Here is a 20,946-nt window from a genome sequence, read left to right on the forward strand (position 1 = left end):
GACTACCTTGTGTTCAGCTTGACTCTGTTCAGGTGCTGGAAAGGCATTGGCTGATTTGGGGAGCGCGCTGATGTTTATTGGATGCGGATGGAGTGGGCAAAGGTGCACGAAGGCCGCGGGATGTCGGTGCAGGTAAGAAATTTGATTTTTGGGAACTTTATCTGCTGTAAGAAGATATGTACATCAGCAAGTGATGCTTTTCATTTTGTTTTTTTATTTGATTATCAAGCTACTAGGTTGTAACTCATTGTTTGCCTTTGACAGCAACAGGCGTCCAATAGATTTAAACTAGGAGGTAAGGCGGCAAGTGAGGGAACTTAATTCCCCAGTGCAACCTCATTTAATTTTTATAGCCGAAGAATGAAAAGATCCACATAATATCCATATAATTTATTATGGTTAATGGCACTGAAAGGTTCAAAAGTTGCAAAAGCCTAAAAAAGCTTCAAATTTTTTACTGGATGGCCTTAAATTCCTTGGATTTTAAATTGCGATGTCTTGAATTTTGCACAAAATCCTGTAGGATAAACTTTCTGACATTGTAGCAGATAGTTTTTTTCCCCTCGCATCTTTCTGCAAGATGATTTGTGTCAGAAAATTTGTCGGCATCTTTTTTTGACACGAATGGTATTCCATGTTTTTTTTGTATATGACTTTGCGTGAGTGAACAGGCCAAGGTGGTATTTGCCACCTGGGCTATTTAAGTCCTGTGCTGGATCAGGTGAAAGATCCACCAAAAAAAAAACATTACGTTTTTTTAACACACAGCGTTTGGAACACACTCACCTTGACGACCAGGGACTGTTTCAAAAACAAAAAAATGAAGGTAAAGTCACATTTGAAGTGCAATGCTGCAGGAAGGCTGTAGGAAGATCTGAGTTGAAATCATATTTTCTTCTATACTTGAAAAATAAAATGCAGTGCTACCAATCGCCTTTCCAAACGAACACACCATCCATGGCCATGAATGCGCCACAGTGGGGGGATGTTTTCCTTGGATGTCTTTATTAGTGAGAGTGCAACTAAGGCCTAGAGAAGCAATTTCCATCACATGCATGCTGCTTCCAAACAATGGCTGGAAACAACGTTACAATGTTACCAACAAGCCTACAATGGGGGTCTATTTTGGTCCCTCTGAGTACTTTACAATCTACACTAATGCAACCCAGAGGACTCATTTTTGGACTCCAGTGAGATTATCTGTATTTTACTTTCTACCTTGTTAACTGTCAGAGGAAGTAAAGCGGAAGAATCACACTAGTACGATAGTGTAAGTGGAGTTATACTTGTATTTCCTTTCCACATTAACGGCACTAAAGGTGCCTTGACACAATATCGTCACTCACCAACGCCATCGGGAGGAATGTGAGGTTCAGTATTTTGCTCACGGGCACTTAGATGACAGCAGGGCTGGGAATCGAACCCGTAAACTCTAGGTGAGATCATTCCAAATGCTTGAAAATGTCTGGCAATATTTTGCGGTTCTGCCTAAAAAAAGTCTGGATGCGAATGACTTCCTGAGTGGGCAGGCATGATTAAAAAGTCCCTTTTCCATTGGAGGTCCTTCTTTAAATTGAACCCATAAAAGAGAGGAATAAAAGAAGAAAAATAATGCCAAACAAAACAGTGATCAAGTGTATAGAACAGCGTGAAATGGCAAAGCTTCTTTCATAGTAATTGACTTTTTGTTAGAGGAAGATTGTTTTGAACGGCTGAAAGGTTTTTGGCGTCGTTCTCAATAAGCCTCCTCGGCGACATCGTCTTTGTGGGACCACTTTAATGATGTGTCAGCCCACACGGATGCTTCGAAAACTCCAGCAATCCAAGTGTAAATGTCTTGGGCCACTAAAACCTAAGCTGGGAACACTTCAGGCAATAGTTGTTATCCTCTACGATTCTTTACGTTAATGAAGAAGAAAAAGACAGAGAGATAGACCAGACCAAACGCAAGGTCACGAGACTGCCTCTAGTTATTCTTTTGAAAATGTGGCGATACATAGGAAACACCAAGCAAAAATTATGTTTCCTCAAGATATTAAGGCGACTCCTCTTGTTTCCTGTTTTTAATGATTTGTCTCTCAATAGTCTTTTGCAGTTAATAACTCAGCTCTGCTTACCGATTTGCAAGAGTAGCCGTTGCTTTTAAGTGGATGGGATTTTTGGTAAATCCAGAGTTGCTTGGTTGTTTAATTTCACACTTGGTGGGTGGACAGGCACTTTAGTCTTATTTGTGTACATGCAATTAAAAAGTCAATTTTTCAACTTTCGCCACCTTTAATGAGACTGATAAATAATGCTTTGCTAATAATTATGTGCATTCATGCTTCAAATTGGGATTGTGAGAGGCTAAAGTGGAACTTTTTAACTTTGCTTCAGTTAAAAAGATGCAAAACGTAAAAATGTTGTCACGGAAGAAACTCTAAGATTGTAAAGCTCTTGTGCCACTTTGATAACAACAGCGGGCTTTCCTTGTACGGGTTTGGTCACATTCATGTTCTCAGCACCATTTTTTTCCTTTAAAAAACACCCAACTCAATGCTGCTCTAGGCGGGGGAAGCAAGGGCATTAATAGATGAATATTTATGGCACAATGTCACTATAAAAATCATTTTTGCATGGTACAAACTGTGCGCCAGTAATCTGAAATACATTTTGGGCACCGCCTGACTTGGCTTTCCATTCGTTGCTTATCATGACTGTTTCTTTTCAACGGTTTCGCCCACCATGATTCAAGCCAGTGCAATATAAATAGTGTGAGATTTCCATGAGAAATGCATGCTGTACATTTTGCCCATTTTGTCTGAGTGCCAATAATAGTGACTTCATAACTGAAAGAAAAAAAAACCACAGACACACTCCAGTTTAGTGGTAGCTGTTTTTTCTATTTCCAACCACGGTGCCCATATGCAGTTGACAACCATCCAATTTAATTTCTTTCACTCTTTTAGTGCTGGTAACGATCATAGACGTCTATTCGTGTGAATGCTATGAATTTCAATTCGGGCAGGGCTGGTAGCGAATAAATGTCAAATGGAATCCACAAAAAAGCCATCTACGTACAGGTAGAACATTTGAACTTGAATCTGAGACTCAAACACAGAACTTCTGGCAGTGAGGCAGATGAGCTAGCCCATTTTCAAACCATGCAATTACTAAACAACAACAAGATCGCAAGGCCAGTTTGCTGAAATTGGGGAAAACATGCAGCGTAACATGTCCGTTTCCAACCGTGACCGGACGTTTCGTCGAAAGACGTTTGGTCCCCGGACGTTTGGTCGACCGGACGTTTGGTCGACCGGACGTTTGGTCGACCGGACGTTTGGTCGACCGGACGTTTGGTCGACCGGACGTTTGGTCGACCGGACGTTTGGTCGACCGGACGTTTGGTCGACCGGACGTTTGGTCGACCGGACGTTTGGTCGACCGGACGTTTGGTCGACCGGACGTTTGGTCGACCGGACGTTTGGTCGACCGGACGTTTGGTCGACCGGACGTTTGGTCGACCGGACGTTTGGTCACCGGGTTCGCTCGCTGTCAAATTATGATAGAGTTTACTGTTGATATTTTGATATTAGATATTTAGATATTAAAGTCACTATCTCTCTCATGATTATAATTTTGAGAGCTGGTTTCAACAGTAACAACCCGGCGACCAAACGTCCGTTCTACCAAATGTCTGTTCTACCAAACGTCCGTTCTACCAAACGTCCGGTCCACCATACGTCCGGTCGACCAAACGTCTTTCGACGAAACGTCCGAGTACCGTTTCCAACAAATAAAATGTGACACCTTCAAATGTGCGCTCTATTTTCCCGCATTGGCGCCATTAATGATCTGAACATGTCCAGGTGCTCTCTTAATGAATTGAGTATGTCTCTATTATCAGTTGACAGCCTGCTAAAGGATGTAAAAGTGCAAAGTGTGTGTATCGGATGAAGTGGGGGCTTAGACACAACACGCGCATACACAATGTCCTTTTTAGTACAATGGTGCAGACACTCTCAAACTGGGGTATGCAAGCCCTAACATTGTTATTGTGGATTTATTGGTGCCTGTGTTGCCTGTAGTTTATGTATCCGGGAGAATGCATGCGTGCACAACTTCAGTCTGTAGGGTGCTGTAGCACACACTTGCTTGTCACTTAAATTGGGACCAATCAAGGTAGCGTAGTGTACCTTAATATAGCTACTACTACAAATTATATTTTGTTCAGTTGCAAGTTGGATTTGTGGCCTGTAACAGAAATAGGAGTCGAATCGGTTTCGAAATGAGAGTTATAATTTGGCCCCCTTTTGCTTAAACGAATTAAAAAAACACTTTTACCCCCTGACTCATTTTGTGTGTTTGCGCATAGCTTGGAGGCAACACGGCTTCATGAAAATTGATGAGACGAGCCTCATCATGTTTGCAGGTGTGTTGCAGCTATCTTGGCCAAATGGCACGCGTACACTGCAACACGCTGGGTGCGCACAGTGGTGCAATATCCCAGCTGGTGTCTGCACCCGTCACTGTCCAGTCACCTCCAGCAAACACTGATGAATGATCGGGCAGCACGATGGAAATTCTTGTTTACAGTACTTTATATGAAAATCACACGACTGTATATTCATTTCACAGCAGTGATTGCATACTTTGCTGCAGGGGATTTTTTTTAATATACATTGTACAGCATGAATGTTCCCGCCTGGCTGGCTGGTACTCGCTGTAACATGAGGCAATCATTATTGGGATTTTTACATTTGTGGCCACATAGGAAGAGGGGACAACATATAATTGCATAGTATAATTTGCAGGAATACATTTAGATCAGACGATGGTTTTAAAGTGCAATTAAGAAAACACAAAGTTTATCTGGAATGTGAAAAAAATAACAAGCATTAGATTTCAAAATGCTGAGTTTGACCAAAACCAGAAGTCGACAATAAACTGAAAACTTTTCAGATTGAACACAATTAAGATAATTCACACCCTAATGCCACTAATAAAATTTTGCTCTGACCAACCAGAGGATAGTATCATCTCCTCATCATTAAAGGTTACCAAATTGACCATTTCTGGATGAATTTGAAGTCTTGGTCAATTAAATAGTCTATTGGTAAAATATAATCTACATTACGTGGTTCAGCACAACCGATTCTGATGGCCCGAACAGTAAAAAAACGAAATTAGTCGGTAATCACAGCTTTTAAATGGGTTAGAAATTTTGGCACAACACCAATATAGACATAGTGGCTACCATATGATCCACATACGAATTGCGCATTACAATACTAACTTTGGTAAAGTTCAAATTCAATATAATATCGGGAAACAAATATTTGACTGCAGATTGTAATTCCTGGCTGTTGATTTTTACACTCATTGATTTTTATGTTAGGCTATAATGGTATCGATCGGAAAAGAATAATGTTGAAATGCACAGTGTTACAAAATAAGGCTTATAAAACGGCATTAGTTGTTTGAAACGGTATCGAGGTGCGCGTTCACTTTTATCATGCTGCTCTAGTTACCATCACGCCTTCCCTCTCTCTCCTTTTCAAAACATTGAATGAAAAAGCCTCTTTTGCTTGACTGGGCCAGAAAAAGAATTAACCACAATGCCACAGGCGGCCCACTGTAAGTGTGGTGTGTGTGTGTGTGTGTGTGAGTGTGTGTATACACACCACCACGCAACGCACTGCAAGTCTCTCACCTGGTAGAGCACTCGCATACTTTCACATCTTTGGCTTCCCGCGTTTGTTCCCCTTTTAGACGCGGGGAGCGGAGTCGTTTGTTAACAATAAGGAAGCCTCATTGTGCTGAAGACAGGCCCCAAAATGACTGTTTTTGCGTGGGTGTGTGTGGACATACTTTACGAGGCCTTACGCTTCCACTCGGCGCGACGTCACCCGGCGCCCGTGTGTGAGTACAGTAAAAAGCGCCGCAAGAATCCGTGCAGGAAACACACAAGCATGCACAGACAGAGGGTCCATTCTTACACAAAGTGGGCAGGGTACAGTGACGTCGTGACGATAACTCACAAACACACACTTAGAGCGAGGAGGAGGAGGAGATTGTTGGAGGGTGGGGGGCCAGGCTAGAAGAGCAAACAGGAACAGAAAGTGAAGTCTGGTCATGATGTCTGTGTGTATGTGTGTGAGGGGGACAAAAAGAAGAGCACCAACCGATGCCTCAAACAGACAGAGCAACTTCCATTAGTTCCAGGAGGAGGCCAGACCTGACCCTGACACCTGGACTTCAGGTAATGTCTTTTTGAAAGGGTTCTTGTTGATAACTTTCATGATAAAAAGTTGAAGAAGTTGACTTTCCTCTGGTTGCTTGTATTTGGGACATTCGTTCATGTCTTTTTACACTTGTATGATAATTAAGAAAGTTCAGCGTGTTAAAGTTGGACATAGGTGACAGATGAGAGCGCACGTGTCGCAGTGAAAATGAAATGTAGTGTAGAAAAGACACTGAATTTAACATTTTTTGATTATTTTTTAAGGAAGTGGGATGGGTAGGTGTAAAGCATGCTGAAAATTTGTTTGAGTGGATGTATCTGGAAGAAACTGATGGATTGAAAGGTGGATCTGGATCTGCTAAATCCCAGAATGATAAACTGTGGCAAGGGTGTTTGTCAGTTAGTGCAAAATGACAATGCTCAAATAACCATATGTATGTATACAAGACGTTAAAAAGTCACTGTATGATGGAGAAAAATAGTAAAATGGTGTTTAAAACAACCATTTCGATCTACCCATGTCCTTTTTTTAGGTTTAAACCCAACTTTCACATAAAATATCAGTACAGTAATCTTTCAAATATGAGTGCAAATGCTTTTTAAGTGACTAATATTTAAGTACTAATGGAATCCTCTTATTTCTGCCTAGCAACGACAACCAAGAGAAAAGTTTGACTTGTCCAGGAAATAAACGTGAGTAATTCTGTTACATTTCCATTACTACCCCTTCGGTTTTCAGTTTTTTCGTAACTGTTTTTCTCTATTCTGTTGTTCAAACAAACACAGAGGTCATTAAGAGTTTACTGCTTTTGACCTTGACAAATTGTAACTTTAAAACATTTTTGAAAACTTGTAAACATTGAATCAATTATTTGCGACTAATATCCCCAAACAAACAGTCCAAAAAATTGCTAGCGGTGTGTTCTGTGCTCCGGGGCAATCATTAAAAATTCCTGCCATGCCTTCTGTCACCACTTCTGCTCTTTTAGGTCACACGTGCCCCTTAAAAAGCAGCCCCCGATGCAATCATAATAATCATGTTTCTCAGTCCTTCCTGCTTTTGTGGGCCCCGTCAGTTGGCTTTCGTTGGACTAAAAAAAAAAATCCTCCTTTGAGAGCACAATGTCATGAGAAAGTCTACCAGGCAAGCAGACAGTCTCGGAATGTCACAACAGCCGTTGGCTAAAAAATGTCTTATATTGAAAAACATGTCGTTTTTAAACCCCCCTGTTTTGCTTTTACTATATTAAAGTAGCAGTAATTTAAATTTGTTTTGTCCTTGGGCTCTCCTTAGTTATACTACGCAACTTACTATTTAACTTTTAGTATTACTTCTTTGTTTTTACAATGGGAAATAGTTCCTGTTTATTTTAAGAACATGTCTGTGACCTTTTAAACCACATGTGTCAAAGTGGCGGCCCGGGGGCCAAATCTGGCCCGCCGCATCATTTTGTGTGGCCCGGGAAAGTAAATCATGAGTGGCGACTTTCTGTTTTAGGATCAAATTAAAATGAAGAGTATAGATGTATATTACATTTCCTGATTTCCCCCCTTTTAAATCAATAATTGTAATTTTTTAATCATTTTTTTCTGTGTTTTTCGTTCAAAAATCATTTTGTAAAATCTAAAAATATATATAAAAAAAGCTAATATAAACATTGTTTTAGATCTATAAAAAACTGAATATTCAGGGCTTTAAATACAGTTCTTTTAATCCATTTATAAAAAAAATCTAAATATTATATCTAAAATAATGAAATCGAGTTGACGTTAACGCGGCCCGCGAACCAACCCGAGTCTGACACCCTTGTTTTAAACTGTCCAAGCGTTTCCGAAACTTTTTTTTTCTCAAGTAAATTGTCTTTACACTTCAATTATTTGAGAGTTTCTTACTAGCAGGAGCATTATCCATCAGTAATGGACGGTTTGACAGCAAGTCAATATTTACATTATTTTTATTGTTGCTTGGAAGTACACATGCAGCAATGGCACCATGAGGAGGGAATCAATGGTGTTGTTTATATTTTAATTCAAGGCCATCGTATAACAAAACCAAAGGTGTCTTTATCGTTTGTCACATAACACTGTTGATTGCGATCGCCTCCTTACTGGCAATAGCTAAGCAGCAGCTATAAGAGCTTCATTTCCTGTTGAGAAAATGACTGGAGGAGGGTGTGAAGGGGGAAGTGGATGGCTCTGCCTGCCGGTAAAGCAATTTCACATATGAGAAGCGCAACAGCGGTTATGCCAAATGTGCTTCTGCTTGTCACGCAGGTGTCTTCTCCCTTGCTTTCTGCCGACCAATGAGAGACAAAAAAAAAGCTTTCCTCCCTTTCTGGGAAAACAAGCAGTGATAGGGGGCCTATAGTAAAAAAAAAACTCAAGGTGACCCCAGTCTTGAGGAGCAGCTTCAAAGTAATTCATTGTAACACATTGGTTTTTTTGTTGTTGTTGAATTGCTTATCACATTCTTTGTGCGACAGAACTCATGCTACTGGGACAGTGAGAACAATGATGCATGAGATAAAAGTGACTCGGCTATGGTGTTTTCAAAGTATCAACCATGATGGTTTGAACAAAATAGATTTCCACTTCGCACACCTGCCATGTCTTGTCATATTCTGATCTGTCCTGTCTTCCCTTTTTGTCTTTTAAAGGTTATTAGGGCTGTCTCCTCTCCGCATGATGGAACTATTCTCTTATTTTAGACCAGGGGTGTCAGACTCGGGTTGGTTCCTGATTTCATTTGGTCCGGACCATTTTAGATATAGTATTTAGATTTTTTTTCATAAATGCATTAAAAGAACTGGATTAAAGGCCCTGAATATTCAGTTTTTTTAATAGATCTAAAACAATGTTTATTTTAGCTTTTTTTATATATATTTTTAGATTTTACAAAATGATTTTTGAACTAAAAACATGGAAAAAAATGATTAAAAAATTACAATTATTGATTTAAAAGGGGGAAAAACAGGAAATTTAATATACATCTATACTCTTCATTTTAATTTGATCCTAAAACAGGAAGTCGGCACTCATGATTTACTTTCCCGGGCCACACAAAATGATGCGGCGGGCCCGATTTGGCCCCCGGGCCGCCACTTTGACACGTGTTTTAGACGGTAAAAAATTTCTAAGTCATTCAGATTCCCCAATATGCACGTCAAAGCAGTTGAACCGGACAGACTTAAAAAAATGTTTAAATATCTTTTTCCGTGGGTTGTTGTTGCGAAGAACCAACTACTAATGGCATCCCACCAAAAGTCAATTTTCTGAAATATGGCCCAGTAAAAGCTTTTATTTGCTCTTCTATTGTATCTGGTGTATTCACACGCTGCACGCCGTTTATTGCATCCACTTTGATTCTCCTCCCAACGCTCTTGTTAGATTTCCTTCCCAGCGGGACTCTCACCAACATTGCTTCACTGAATCTCTCACTCAGATGCCAATGTGCCATTCCTCCCTATGCAAATCCGACCCAATCTGCCCGTCTCTGGCCTTTAATATTCCTTTGAGGGTCCTTCATGGACGTCTGCTCTGAATCCTCAATGACCCCTCTGTGGGTATGAATGAAGAATTCATAATTATAAAATATTTGACACAAGGAAAGCAACAAAATAGGAAAAAGGGTGACAGGAGCACACCTTCGAAGTATGTCCGTAGTAGTGAATTGAGGATTTCCTTTCAAACAAAAGTTTTTCTACCATTTTGTGGCTTCTATAGGCAATCACAAAACTTTACTGATAGATTTTTCGCTCGCAAATGTCAGCTGTTAATGGCAAAGTAATGAGAAAAGCGTTCACACACTACCAAGATGGCTTTTTTTCCCCCTTAGGCTTTGCAGTTGAAATGATTGCTCATTTGCGGTCTATTTCCAGAACAACCAAAACAAAAACAAATGCGCAATTTCACAGAAAAGTAGTTTTAGGAGTTATTCGAAACAATTCTTTTCTCCTTTTATTCAAATGTGAAAATTTGAATCCGCTAAATCATTTTTCCATGCCTATTCATTTCAGCACCGTTTCAGGAACAGCTCAATTACAACCCAATCAAATCCAAGCAGACAAAAAGGGAGCCACTGCATTTTACCAGATTGAATATTTCAAATAATCCTAATTTCTTTCTGTTTTTTGTGATTTGTTTTCAGGTATCCAGTAAATTAAGGAAATGTGAAGACAACAAGCACTGCCCTGCAAGATTACGCTCATTACAGTTTGGGACTGAATCTCATTTCTTTTGCATTCCATTTTTCACGGCATCCGCTTTAAGAAATAATGTTTCAACCTGGAAAATGAAACTCCGAACAAGCTGTAAAACTGCCGCATGGGATCAGAAAATCGGATGTCCTGCAAGCCATCTGAACCTAAAGTAGGCTTATAACATTTCGCCTTGAAGCTATGGATGGGACAACAGACAGCATCCGCAATTTCTTCGACCATCTTTGGAACTTTGTAGCGACCAAACACAACCAGGGGGTCTACAACACGGTGTGTCTGGTGGTCCTTCTCACACTTCCTCTCATTGTCCTCATCACCACGCTGGTCGTTTGCTGCCACTGTTGCTGCTGTCGCCATGCAAACAGCTGCTGCTGTTGCCATCGAGCGGGAGGATGTGCCAACGCATCCAAGAAAAGGAAGAAAAACTCGGCCAATAACGACGACTTGTGGATTTCGGTCAAGACGGGACAAATGATGCCTGATCTGGTCACCCTGCCGATGGAGTAGGAAGTCATTTTCATTGATCCAGAGACTGAAAAGACTGGAGAACTGTAAACCCAGTGCCAAAACTGCTGGGATTTTGTGTTCGCCGTGCGCTATGTTTACAACATTTGTGGTACAGACATTTAGAAGCTCAGCAGACATAGCAGACATTTCCAAGTTGTTTTTCTTTGCGCTCAAATTATTAAGTGTTGATTTGCCGCTGTTTGGCGGCATGTTTATGCAGAGGAATGAAGATGGAGTGCATTGAGGAGCTTCATGTAGCACTTTGCTGCTGTATTGTGGCATGTGGCGCTTTTTTTTTAAAAAATGGGAGGTCCTTTGGTCCTCTTTCCATTGAAAAGTGGGATTTGACTCTGCATGCCAGTTTTCAAGGCTTGTTGTAACCTGACCTAGGTGTCGCAAGCAATATATGACGTCTTGCTTTGGAAGAAAAGAAGAGAAATTACACTTGATGTTTGGCTCAGGAATTCAAATCACAATTTTGGCGCTGTCATTGCCGGTTTTGGTCTTTGGCTATTTTGAAAATGTCAGCTCACTTACATCTCCTCAAACTTTTTAAAGTGTACTATGCTTTTAAGCATATCCAACTATTACCTCATGTTTTAAGGACATCAACAAAATAGTTAGGGTTCAAGAATAGAAAAGCTGAAACCGGCATTTAGTATCAAGCTAAGAATGCTTAAAAGTAATTTATTCTTTCCCCTCAGCAATGAAAAACTAACATTACTTTGTCTTTTTGAGCATGAGTGATCATCTGAATTGAACTCATGTCACTGCTAAACTCTCGAAAAATATCCAACCCAACGGTAGCTTTGTAAAAATAAATATATAGCTATGCATTCTGTTACCTTAAAAATGAAGGTGTGTCCCATTTAAACAAATACTTATAAGTTTCCTTCCATTGTTGGAGAACACAAAGGTCTTTAGTGACAACTTCAGATGGGAGACCCCTGCAGCCCAAAAATGTTTCTTACACAATTTAGTTCAAGAGTCATGTTTGTAATCTGATTTAAATCGGATGAAAATTGGATTAGTTTGAAAACAAATGCACTATAAGAGAACGTTTTATTTTCTTGCCTTTTTTGGGGTAATTACCAAATGAGTCACAAATCCACAAGTGCTCATTATGTTAGAAATAGGTGCAATTGCAAAACAAGTGCTAAACTTTGGGCTGGAAGGGCAAAAAAATAGAGGATGCAGAAAATCATTTGTATTTTTTATTTGTTTCTGAGCCTCAGTTAAAGATTTTCTGTTCCTTTATATTTCTTTTTCCCCTTTGCTCTTTCCTTGAAGCGCTCCTTCAGTTAAAACAAACACTCCCTTATTAAAGCCGCGGACACTCATGGAAAAAAATAGCTCAATCCAAGCCCACGCGTATGCGTCAACCTCAGTGACTCAGGCAGACACTCACTCTTCCCATTATTTACATATAAAAAGATAAATAGGGTCTGTGTGTGCATGGGTTAGGTCTTTATTTTAGGAAGTCCAACCTATCTTTTTCCCCTCTTTGTGTTTACTCTGGCAGAAAAATAAGCCTAACAATGGCGGAAACCATTCTTTTTAAAGTCATTTGGAAGTCACAGTGGGTGGAAAGACTTTTTTTTTTCTATCCCCCAAATGTCAGATAGCATTCTTACTTGATGACTTGGCAAACACTCAAAATGCTTGACTTTGGAATTTGCCTGATTTCAAAATAAATGTACATAGTATGAATAAAAATGGGAAATCTTAATCTTAAAAGTGGCGGTTATGAAATCAATATTTGGGTTAATTGGTGGTTTTAAATCTTCTGTGTGACACCACTTGTCAGCATCCTAAAATCTGTACAGGTAATGTTTTATTTTTAAATTTGTAGTATTTGTGTTTTTTTTCTTTCTCCCACATTCCATCCTAAGCAATCAGCTGGGATAGGCTCCAGCACCCCTTGTGACCCTGGTGAGGATCTGAGGATTTGAGACACATTGTTTATGGCACTAATAGGGGAGTATATTAAATGGGCGTATCTAATATACCCCCCATTTAATATACCCCCTCATTTAATATATGGGGGTATATTATATGGGAGGTATATTAAATGGGGGGTATTTAATATACCCCCCATTGAATATATGGGGGTTTATTAGATGGGGGTATATTAAATGTGGGGTATATTAAATGGGGGGTATATTAAATGGGGGGTATATTAAATGGGGGGTATATTAAATGATTTGATGATGAATTCATCAAGCGTTGTCGCCGTTATATAATGTCAACCAGCGAGTCGACCCAATGCCACATAGCAAAGGGCTGATTTGGGCCCCTAAGGGGACACACAAAAGATGGCCGCCAGTGACGTATTAATATAGAAATATCCCAGAGAACTCAGACGAAATCGTATTGGAGCACAGCACCTGACGTAATCGACGTGCGACGGTGACCGTGTGTTGAGCCTATCTGCGGCTTTTTTCATTTGCGCCATGCCGTATACCAACGACACGAGTTGCTTAATTGTCGACAAAGACCGTCTTTAGGTCACAGATCAAGCATAATTCAAAGAAAAAAGAATGCAAAAGTCGATAGAAGAGGAAACCGAAAAAGGAAACAAGCGACTGAACTCTAACAAGGCTTATTTGTAAGTGGACTTTTTGTGACTAATACATTCGCTCACTCGAGGAAACACACGAAGGGACTTCTGTCCCGTCCATTATGAACTTTTAAAGGTTTGCACGAGAGCTAGAATTCGTATTTTGTCTATTGACGGTGTTGCCCATCCTAAAAAAAGACGGACGACGGACGAGTGATACGTACTACTGAGCTATTTTGACATGAAATCTTATTGATTGCATTTTGAAACGCCGATTTTAACAGCAGGTGAATTTCACAAAGCATAATGGCGGTCCGTGAGAACCGAACAAGCGTCACCTAACTTGATCGCCTGATGAAATGAGACCAACTTTGATTGTTCATTCATTCTCTGAACCGCTTTGTGCTCACAAGGGTCGCGGAGGGTGCCTGAGCCTATCCCAGTTGACTTCGGGACACCCTGAACCGGTGCCGGAGGAGACGGACAACCATTCACGCTCACCTAGTGTGCAACCAGCCTACAGCCTTTGAAATGTGGGAGGAAACAGGAGTACCTGGAGAAAACCCATGCAGGCCTGGGAAGAACTCCACACAGGAGGGCTGACCTGGATTCGAACCCTCCATGTATAGTAAGGCTTTTTTTTCTCTCCAAAACGACCATGTATGTAAGGCTTTTTTAAAAATGACCATGTATAGTAAGGCTTTAAAAAAACCTGACATAGTATAGTGAGGCTTTTTTTAAATGACTATGTATAGTAAGGCTTAAAAAAAAAAAGGCTTTTCGTCAAAAACGACATAGTATATATAGTAAGGCTTTTTTTTCGTAAAAAATGACATAGTATATATAGTAAGGCTTTTTTTAAATGACCATGTATAGTAAGGCTTTTAAAAAAAAAAACGACATAGTATAGTAAGGCTTTTTTAAAAATGACCATGTATAGTAAGGCTTTAAAAAAAAACCGACCATATATAGCAAGGCTTTTCGTCAAAAACGACATAGTATATATAGTAAGGCTTTTTTCTTAAAAACACGACCATGTATAGTATGGCTTTTTTCGTAAAAAAATGACAGTATATATAGTAAGGCTTTTTTTCGTAAAAAACGACATAGTATATATAGTTAGGCTTTTTTCTTTAAAAACGACATAGTATAGTAAGGCTTTTTTCTTTAAAAAACGACATAGTATATAGCAAGACTTTTTTCGTCATAGTATAGTAAGGCTTTTTTTCTTAAAATACGACCATGTATAGTAAGGCTTTTTTTTTTTTTTTAATGACATAGTATAGTAAGGCTTTTTTAAATTTAAAATACGACCATGTATAGCAAGGCTTTTTTCATCAAAAACGACAGTATATATAGTAAGGCTTTTTTTGGTAAAAAATGACCCACTATATATAGTAAGGCTTTTTTCTTAAAAAAACAACCATGTATAGTAAGGCTTTTTTCTTAAAAAAAAACCAACCATGTATAGTAAGGCTTTTTTCTTAAAAAAACAACCATGTATAGTAAGGCTTTTTTCTTAAAAAAAAAAAACGACATAGTATAGTAAGGCCTTTTCTTTTTAAAAAACGACATAGTATAGTACGGCTTTCAAAATAGTATAGTAAGGTTTATTTCTTTAAAAAAATGACCATGTATTGTAAGGCTTTTTTTCTTAAAAAATTACCATGTATAGTAAGGCTTTTTTTCTTAAAAAAATGACCATGTATAGTAAGGCATATTTTCTTAAAAAATGACCATATATAGTAAGGCATATTTTCTGAAAAAACGACATAGTATATATAGTAAGGCTTTTTTTTCTTGAAAAACGACACAGTATAGTAAGGCTTTTTTTCTTGAAAAACGACATAGTATAGTAAGGGTTTTTTCTTAAAAAAACGACATAGTATAGTAAGGCTTTTTTCTTTAAAAAACGACATAGTATAGTAAGGCTTTTTTCTTTAAAAAACGACATAGTATAGTAAGGCTTTTTTTGCAAAAAATGACACAATGTATAACAAGGCCTTATTTATTTAAAAAAAACAGTATAGTAAGGCTTATTTCTTAACAACCATGTATAGTAAAGCATTTTCTTTAAAAAAAAAACATGTATTGTAAGGCTATTTTCTTTAAAATTACAAAAACCTGCATTGTGTGGCATTTGAGGAATAAGTCATTTGACTTTATTGTTTACTTAATGAATGAATCTTGGCTTCTGGTTCATCCTCACAAGGCTCGTGTACGTACAAGATATTTGTTGAATGTAAGTTACAGCATGGAGGAAAAGTTCCCCACAAGTTCACGCTTTGCCTTGTTTGTTGACAGACTCGTACCGGCGCACCCCGGATTGCGCCTTCATCCAGGAGTCTCCGGCGCCCCAGTGAGCGGAGGCTGACATGGTCATGCTTTTGGACGGCCCCCTCAGATGCAGGCGGACGACTTTGCCAGATGGCAAATCCTCACTGATCTGTAAGTCCGATTGTCGTCGTCAACATCATAACTCTGGTCACGTGATCTTTATTTCATTCACAGCGTCCAGTCGGGAAGAGCTCGCTGACCGGCCACAGGACCAGTTGGGACAGATGCATGTCGCTACCGCCTTCGTCATGCCAGGTTGAAAACCGTGTCGCCACTGTAAATTAATTGATAAATTGTTATTAGTGTCGTAGGACAAAAATGTTGTCATCTTGGGCAGTGTTGAGAAATAATTGTTTTTGTGTCATGAAAGATGCATTGGACAACGTGGAAGAGGAGAAGAACGGGGTGCAGCCGACCGACCGACAAGTCAAGGCCTGCTTGCCTCACCCTGTGACAGCCGTGGGTTTGAGCTGTGTCCCCGTCATTCGGCTGAACCCTGCTTGGCGGACGTGGATGTGGACGAGGGCGACTGGCAGAACAACGTCACCATGCGGTCCAGTTGAAAATGATTGGGACTGTCGATTGCGTTTTGTTGCCGGCGCGACGCAAACGTATTTCGGACCAATAAAAGTGTTTGGGTGGCTTACTTGAAATCCTAGCTAATAGCCAATGTCTTGATTTTTTTAGGCCAATTATTTTAACAAATTTTGATGTAATGATTAAATGTAAAATTTAATTTTTAAAGCTTTTTTTAGTAAAAGGTAATTAGTCTTATGTCGCAGGTGCCTCTCCCCGCCGAAGGCGGATGTCTTGATTTTTTTAGGCCAATTATTTTAACAAATTTTGATGTAATGATTAAATGTAAAATTTAATTTTTAAAGCTTTTTTTAGTAAAAGGTAATTAGTCTTATGTCGCAGGTGCCTCTCCCCGCCGAAGGCGGATGTCTTGATTTTTTTAGGCCAATTATTTTAACAAATTTTGATGTAATGATTAAATGTAAAATTTAATTTTTAAAGCTTTTTTTAGTAAAAGGTAATTAGTCTTATGTCGCAGGTGCCTCTCCCCGCCGAAGGCGGGGAGAGGCACCAAGAGTACGTCTGCGGGACGCGAACCAGCCTCCACTCGGCGGTAGGCGCATACTCCACTGTGTGCGCCAAGGGGCCCACCCACACACCCACTAAACTTTGACCGGCTAAGTATTTTCAGTAAGAGGGTGCTCGAGTAATTTGGCTAAGTGTGCAAGCCGCCTCCCTACTCAGCATGGTCCTGTCCAATAAAGCTTTTTGGGTGGCCAGTGTCTTAGTTTTTTTTTAAACTCATTTTGATGTAATGATTCAATGTAAAATTTAATGTTTAAAGTATTTTTTAGTAAAAGGTAATTAGTCTTTTGTCGCAGGTGTCTCTCCCCGCCGAAGGCGGGGAGAGGCACCAAGAGTACGTCTGCGGGACGCGAACCAGCCTCCACTCGGTGGTAGGCGCATACTCCACTGTGTGCGCCAAGGGGACCACCCACACACCCACTAAACTTTGACCGGCTAAGTATTTTCGGTAAGAGGGTGCTCGAGTAATTTGACTAAGTGTATAAGCCACCTCCCTAAAGAGTACAGTCCTGCCCATTCGGTTTTTATTTGACCTGAAAAGTGACAAGTTGGAGGAGGCGGGGAATCCGGCCCATTACCTTTTGTATAGTAAGTTGGTGCTCTACTATCGAGGCCAAGTATCCGTTTGAGCTGGAGTGAGAACTTGAAGGATGTGGGAATCAATCCATGCAACTTTTGTATGCTAAGTGGGCACTATACCTCATTTTTTGGGGAAAAATGAAGAAATCCTGCGTGCGGTGGAAACGGGATCCAGTTTGATAGAGACCAAGAATAAGCCTGAATTTGAAAAAAAAAAAAGTGATGATTCTGTGCAAATAAAAAGGCTAGTCTGAAATGTCTTGGCTGACATTTAGTTAAAGTCTTTTTTGGACTGCTTTAAGGTCCAGTGTCCAGCAAGACAAAAGTCTCAAAATGTCACAAAATGGTCAAGAATGTGTGACTGTACTCAAGTCTCGTTTTGTGGGCCAAAAGGTCTTCCACTCTTGACAATTCTGGCATTTTAAAAGAAAGCTAGAATTCCTCCTGCGTTAGCCACCCGGTGAAATCGACATCCTACCTCACCTACATCCGCAGGTGAGTAAGAAAAACAAGAAAACAAATATTTTCTGCACAGCAACATGAATGTCTTTTAAACTTACTTTTTTTTGTCTTCAGGTGTCCTCCCTCTCCACGGTTTGGGAAACCTTTTCGTTGGAAGACTGTCCATCCCACAAGTCAACCATTTTTGCCTTTGTCACGAATCTGAAAAAATAAAATTAAAAGTTGACAGCCAAGAATCTCTTGTTCTATTATGTGACCTTTACTTTTATTTATAAGAATTTTTTTTTCATTCTAAAGAGTTTTTTGGAAGGGGATGTGGCTATGCACACGCACTATGATCGCTGCAACAAAGCGAGACATCACATACCGAGCCAATACGAAGGCGACCGGTCGGGGCGGCGCTTCATCCGCAAGCTGGTCCCAAACCTACTCCATCCTGTCAGAGAGACCACAAGAAAAAAGCCTTACTATACTATGTCGTTTTTTTTTAAAGAAAAAAAGCCTTACTATACTATGTTGTTTTGTAAGAAATAAAAGCCTTACTAAACAATGTCATTTTTAAGAATAAAAGCCTTACTTTACTGTTGTTTTTTTTTTTACTAAAAAAAGCCTTACTATACTATGTCGTTTTTAAGAATAAAAGCCTTACTATACTATGTCGTTTTTTTTTTAACTAAAAAAAAGCCTTACTATACTATGTTGTTTTAAGGAGAAAAAAAGCCTTACTATACTATGTCGTTTTTTACGAAAAAAGCCTTACTATACATCAGGCGTGTCAGACTCCAGTTGGTCCGCGGGACACGTTAACGTCAACTCGATTTCATGTTGGCCGGACCATTTTAGATAAACTTAGATAGACTTTTTATAAATGGATTAAAAGAACTGGATTAAAATCCCTGAATATTCAGTTTTTTATAGATCTAAAACAATGTTTATTTTACCTTTTTTTATATATATTTTTAGATTTTACAAAATGATTTTTGAACTAAAAACAGAAAAAATGATTAAAAAAATACAATTATTGTTTTAAGAGGGGGAAAATCAGGAAATTTAATATACATCTATACTCTTCATTTTAATTTGATGCTAAAACAGAAAGTCAGCACTCATGATTTACTTTCCCGGGCCACACAAAATGATGCGGCGGGCCAGATTTGGCCCCCGGGCCGGCAGTTTGGCACATGTGGTATACATGGTCGTTTTTTATTTTTAAAAAGCCTTTCTATACATGGTCGTTTTTATTCAAGAAAGCCTTACTATACTATATCGTTTTTTTAAAGAAAAAAGCCTTACTATACTATGTCGTTTTTTAAAAGAAAAAAAGCCTTACTATACTATGTCGTATTTTTAAAGAAAAAAAGCCTTACTATATATATATACATGGTCATTACCAAAAATAAACAAATAAATCAAGTCGTCAGATATGACCAATATTACTGGAGAGAGTGTTAAGATTTTCGTTTTAAGACAAATGGTCTATAAAGGAATTTCGAATTGGAAAAGTCATCATTGAGCCGTCTTCTTTTCTATCCTTGTGCGATCTTTGAAACGATTAAAAAACACTAAACGCAATTCGATTTGGAGATATTATGACTGCAAGTGGAACTATATCTTCATAGAAGCTTGCAATGTAGAAAACGGGAGCATTTCTTACCTTTTCGGCATGCGTCGAGTACACAAATATCAGCCAACGTAAAAAACAACAACTTCTTGGTGGAATTCTGTTCATGTCCTTTAACAAACGTGTTTTGGTTGGAGCTGACCCAAATTAGGCCGTTTAGAACTTTAGATCATGTGATTAAAAACCTGAAAAGACGTTTACAAACAAAACAAAGCATGCAGGTCAACCAAAACCGTTTTTTCCATTATCACTTCCGGTCCGTTTCACTTCCGGGTCACCAATGTGACGTCAATTCAGGGAACGCCCTCGACTTTTTTTTAATTTTATTTATTTATAATAGTTTGAAATGAAAGCCTAGTCTTATGGGATGCTACGCCTTTATATCAAATCAAAAGCCTTTATTGTCATCATACACAGTTGTGTATAATGAACTAAGTCTTTATTTTAATGAAAAAACATACTGAACTACATAGTGTAGTGATCAGTCAAACAACACTGGGATTGAACCCCAGCTGCCCACATTGCAGTCAGGTGAACAAACCTCTGCACTATGAAGTAGACACACTTTATTTGGTCATTATTGGAAAGTCTTGACTACACATATATAGAAATATCAAGGGAAAATGTTTCCCAACCGGGATTCGAACCACACCTGCCCACATGGCAGTCAGGGGAACAAACCTCTACGCCATGAAGTAGACACACTTTATTTGGTCATTATTGGAATGTCTTGACTACACATATATAGAAATATCAAGGGAAAATGTTTCCCAACCGGGATTCGAACCACATCTGCCCGCTTGGCAGTCAGGGGAACGAACCTCTACGCCATGAAGTGGCCACACTTTATCTTGGGATTATTGGAAGGTCTTGACTACACATGGTTGTTTTTATTTAAGGGAAAAATGATTCCCAACTAGGATTTGAACCCCAACTGTCTACATGGCAGTCAGGTGAACAAACCTCTACACCATGAAGTGGCCACACCTTACCTTGGCGTTTTTGTAAACCCTTGACTACACACGGTCGTCTCTATTTAAGGGAAAATGACACCACACCAGGAATCGAACCACACTTGCCTGCACGGCAGTCAGGCAAATGAACCTCTGCACCACAAAGTGCACCCACCTTTCCAGCAAGCAAGGACGCGCAATATAGAAAATGAATGAACAATTTTCCATTTAAAAAATAAAAAGACGAAGTCTTTTCCTTAAATAAAAACAACAATTTATGTAGTAAGGCTTTGAAAGTAAATGACACAAACGCCATTTCAGGAGCACGACAGCTGCCCCCCGCCCAACGGCGACTACGGCGTGGTCCTGGTCAACCCCTTCTGCCA

The 20,946-nt window shown here is 39.4% G+C and overlaps 1 protein-coding gene and 4 long non-coding RNA genes across 6 annotated transcripts; 4 read left to right on the forward strand and 1 right to left on the reverse strand.

The window, feature by feature from the left end:
- Positions 1–5,210: 5,210 nt before the first annotated feature.
- LOC144086331 (uncharacterized) lies at positions 5,211–10,388 on the forward strand. Its single transcript, XR_013304415.1, has 3 exons — positions 5,211–6,241; positions 6,873–6,916; positions 10,371–10,388. It is a non-coding gene; the product is annotated as an uncharacterized LOC144086331 (long non-coding RNA).
- Positions 10,389–10,393: 5 nt separating this feature from the next.
- kiaa0040 (KIAA0040 ortholog) lies at positions 10,394–12,676 on the forward strand. Its single transcript, XM_077616242.1, has one exon. It carries the CDS (start codon positions 10,621–10,623, stop codon positions 10,945–10,947), a length of 327 nt encoding a protein of 108 aa, XP_077472368.1. The 5' UTR covers positions 10,394–10,620; the 3' UTR covers positions 10,948–12,676.
- Positions 12,677–13,124: 448 nt separating this feature from the next.
- LOC144086330 (uncharacterized) lies at positions 13,125–16,509 on the forward strand. Its single transcript, XR_013304414.1, has 4 exons — positions 13,125–13,555; positions 13,921–14,135; positions 15,812–15,955; positions 16,019–16,509. It is a non-coding gene; the product is annotated as an uncharacterized LOC144086330 (long non-coding RNA).
- Positions 15,500–19,871, reverse strand: LOC144086329 (uncharacterized). 2 transcript variants are annotated; one of them, XR_013304413.1, is made up of 5 exons: positions 19,641–19,871; positions 18,354–18,422; positions 18,085–18,187; positions 17,645–17,722; positions 15,500–16,118 (listed from the first exon to the last, which is right to left on the reverse strand). It is a non-coding gene; the product is annotated as an uncharacterized LOC144086329 (long non-coding RNA). The 2 variants fall into 2 exon arrangements; XR_013304412.1 differs by lacking the exon at positions 15,500–16,118 and having other exon boundaries at positions 16,792–17,722.
- Positions 16,792–18,471, forward strand: LOC144086332 (uncharacterized). Its single transcript, XR_013304416.1, has 2 exons — positions 16,792–17,050; positions 17,242–18,471. It is a non-coding gene; the product is annotated as an uncharacterized LOC144086332 (long non-coding RNA).
- Positions 19,872–20,946: the final 1,075 nt, after the last annotated feature.

Source organism: Stigmatopora argus, chromosome 12 (assembly GCF_051989625.1).
Source record: "Stigmatopora argus isolate UIUO_Sarg chromosome 12, RoL_Sarg_1.0, whole genome shotgun sequence".
Classification (NCBI taxonomy): domain Eukaryota; kingdom Metazoa; phylum Chordata; class Actinopteri; order Syngnathiformes; family Syngnathidae; genus Stigmatopora; species Stigmatopora argus.

Coding starts and splice junctions, on each gene's coding strand:
- kiaa0040 (XM_077616242.1), top strand. CDS start 10,621: ATGGATGGGACAACAGACAGCATCCGCAATTTCTTCGACCATCTTTGG.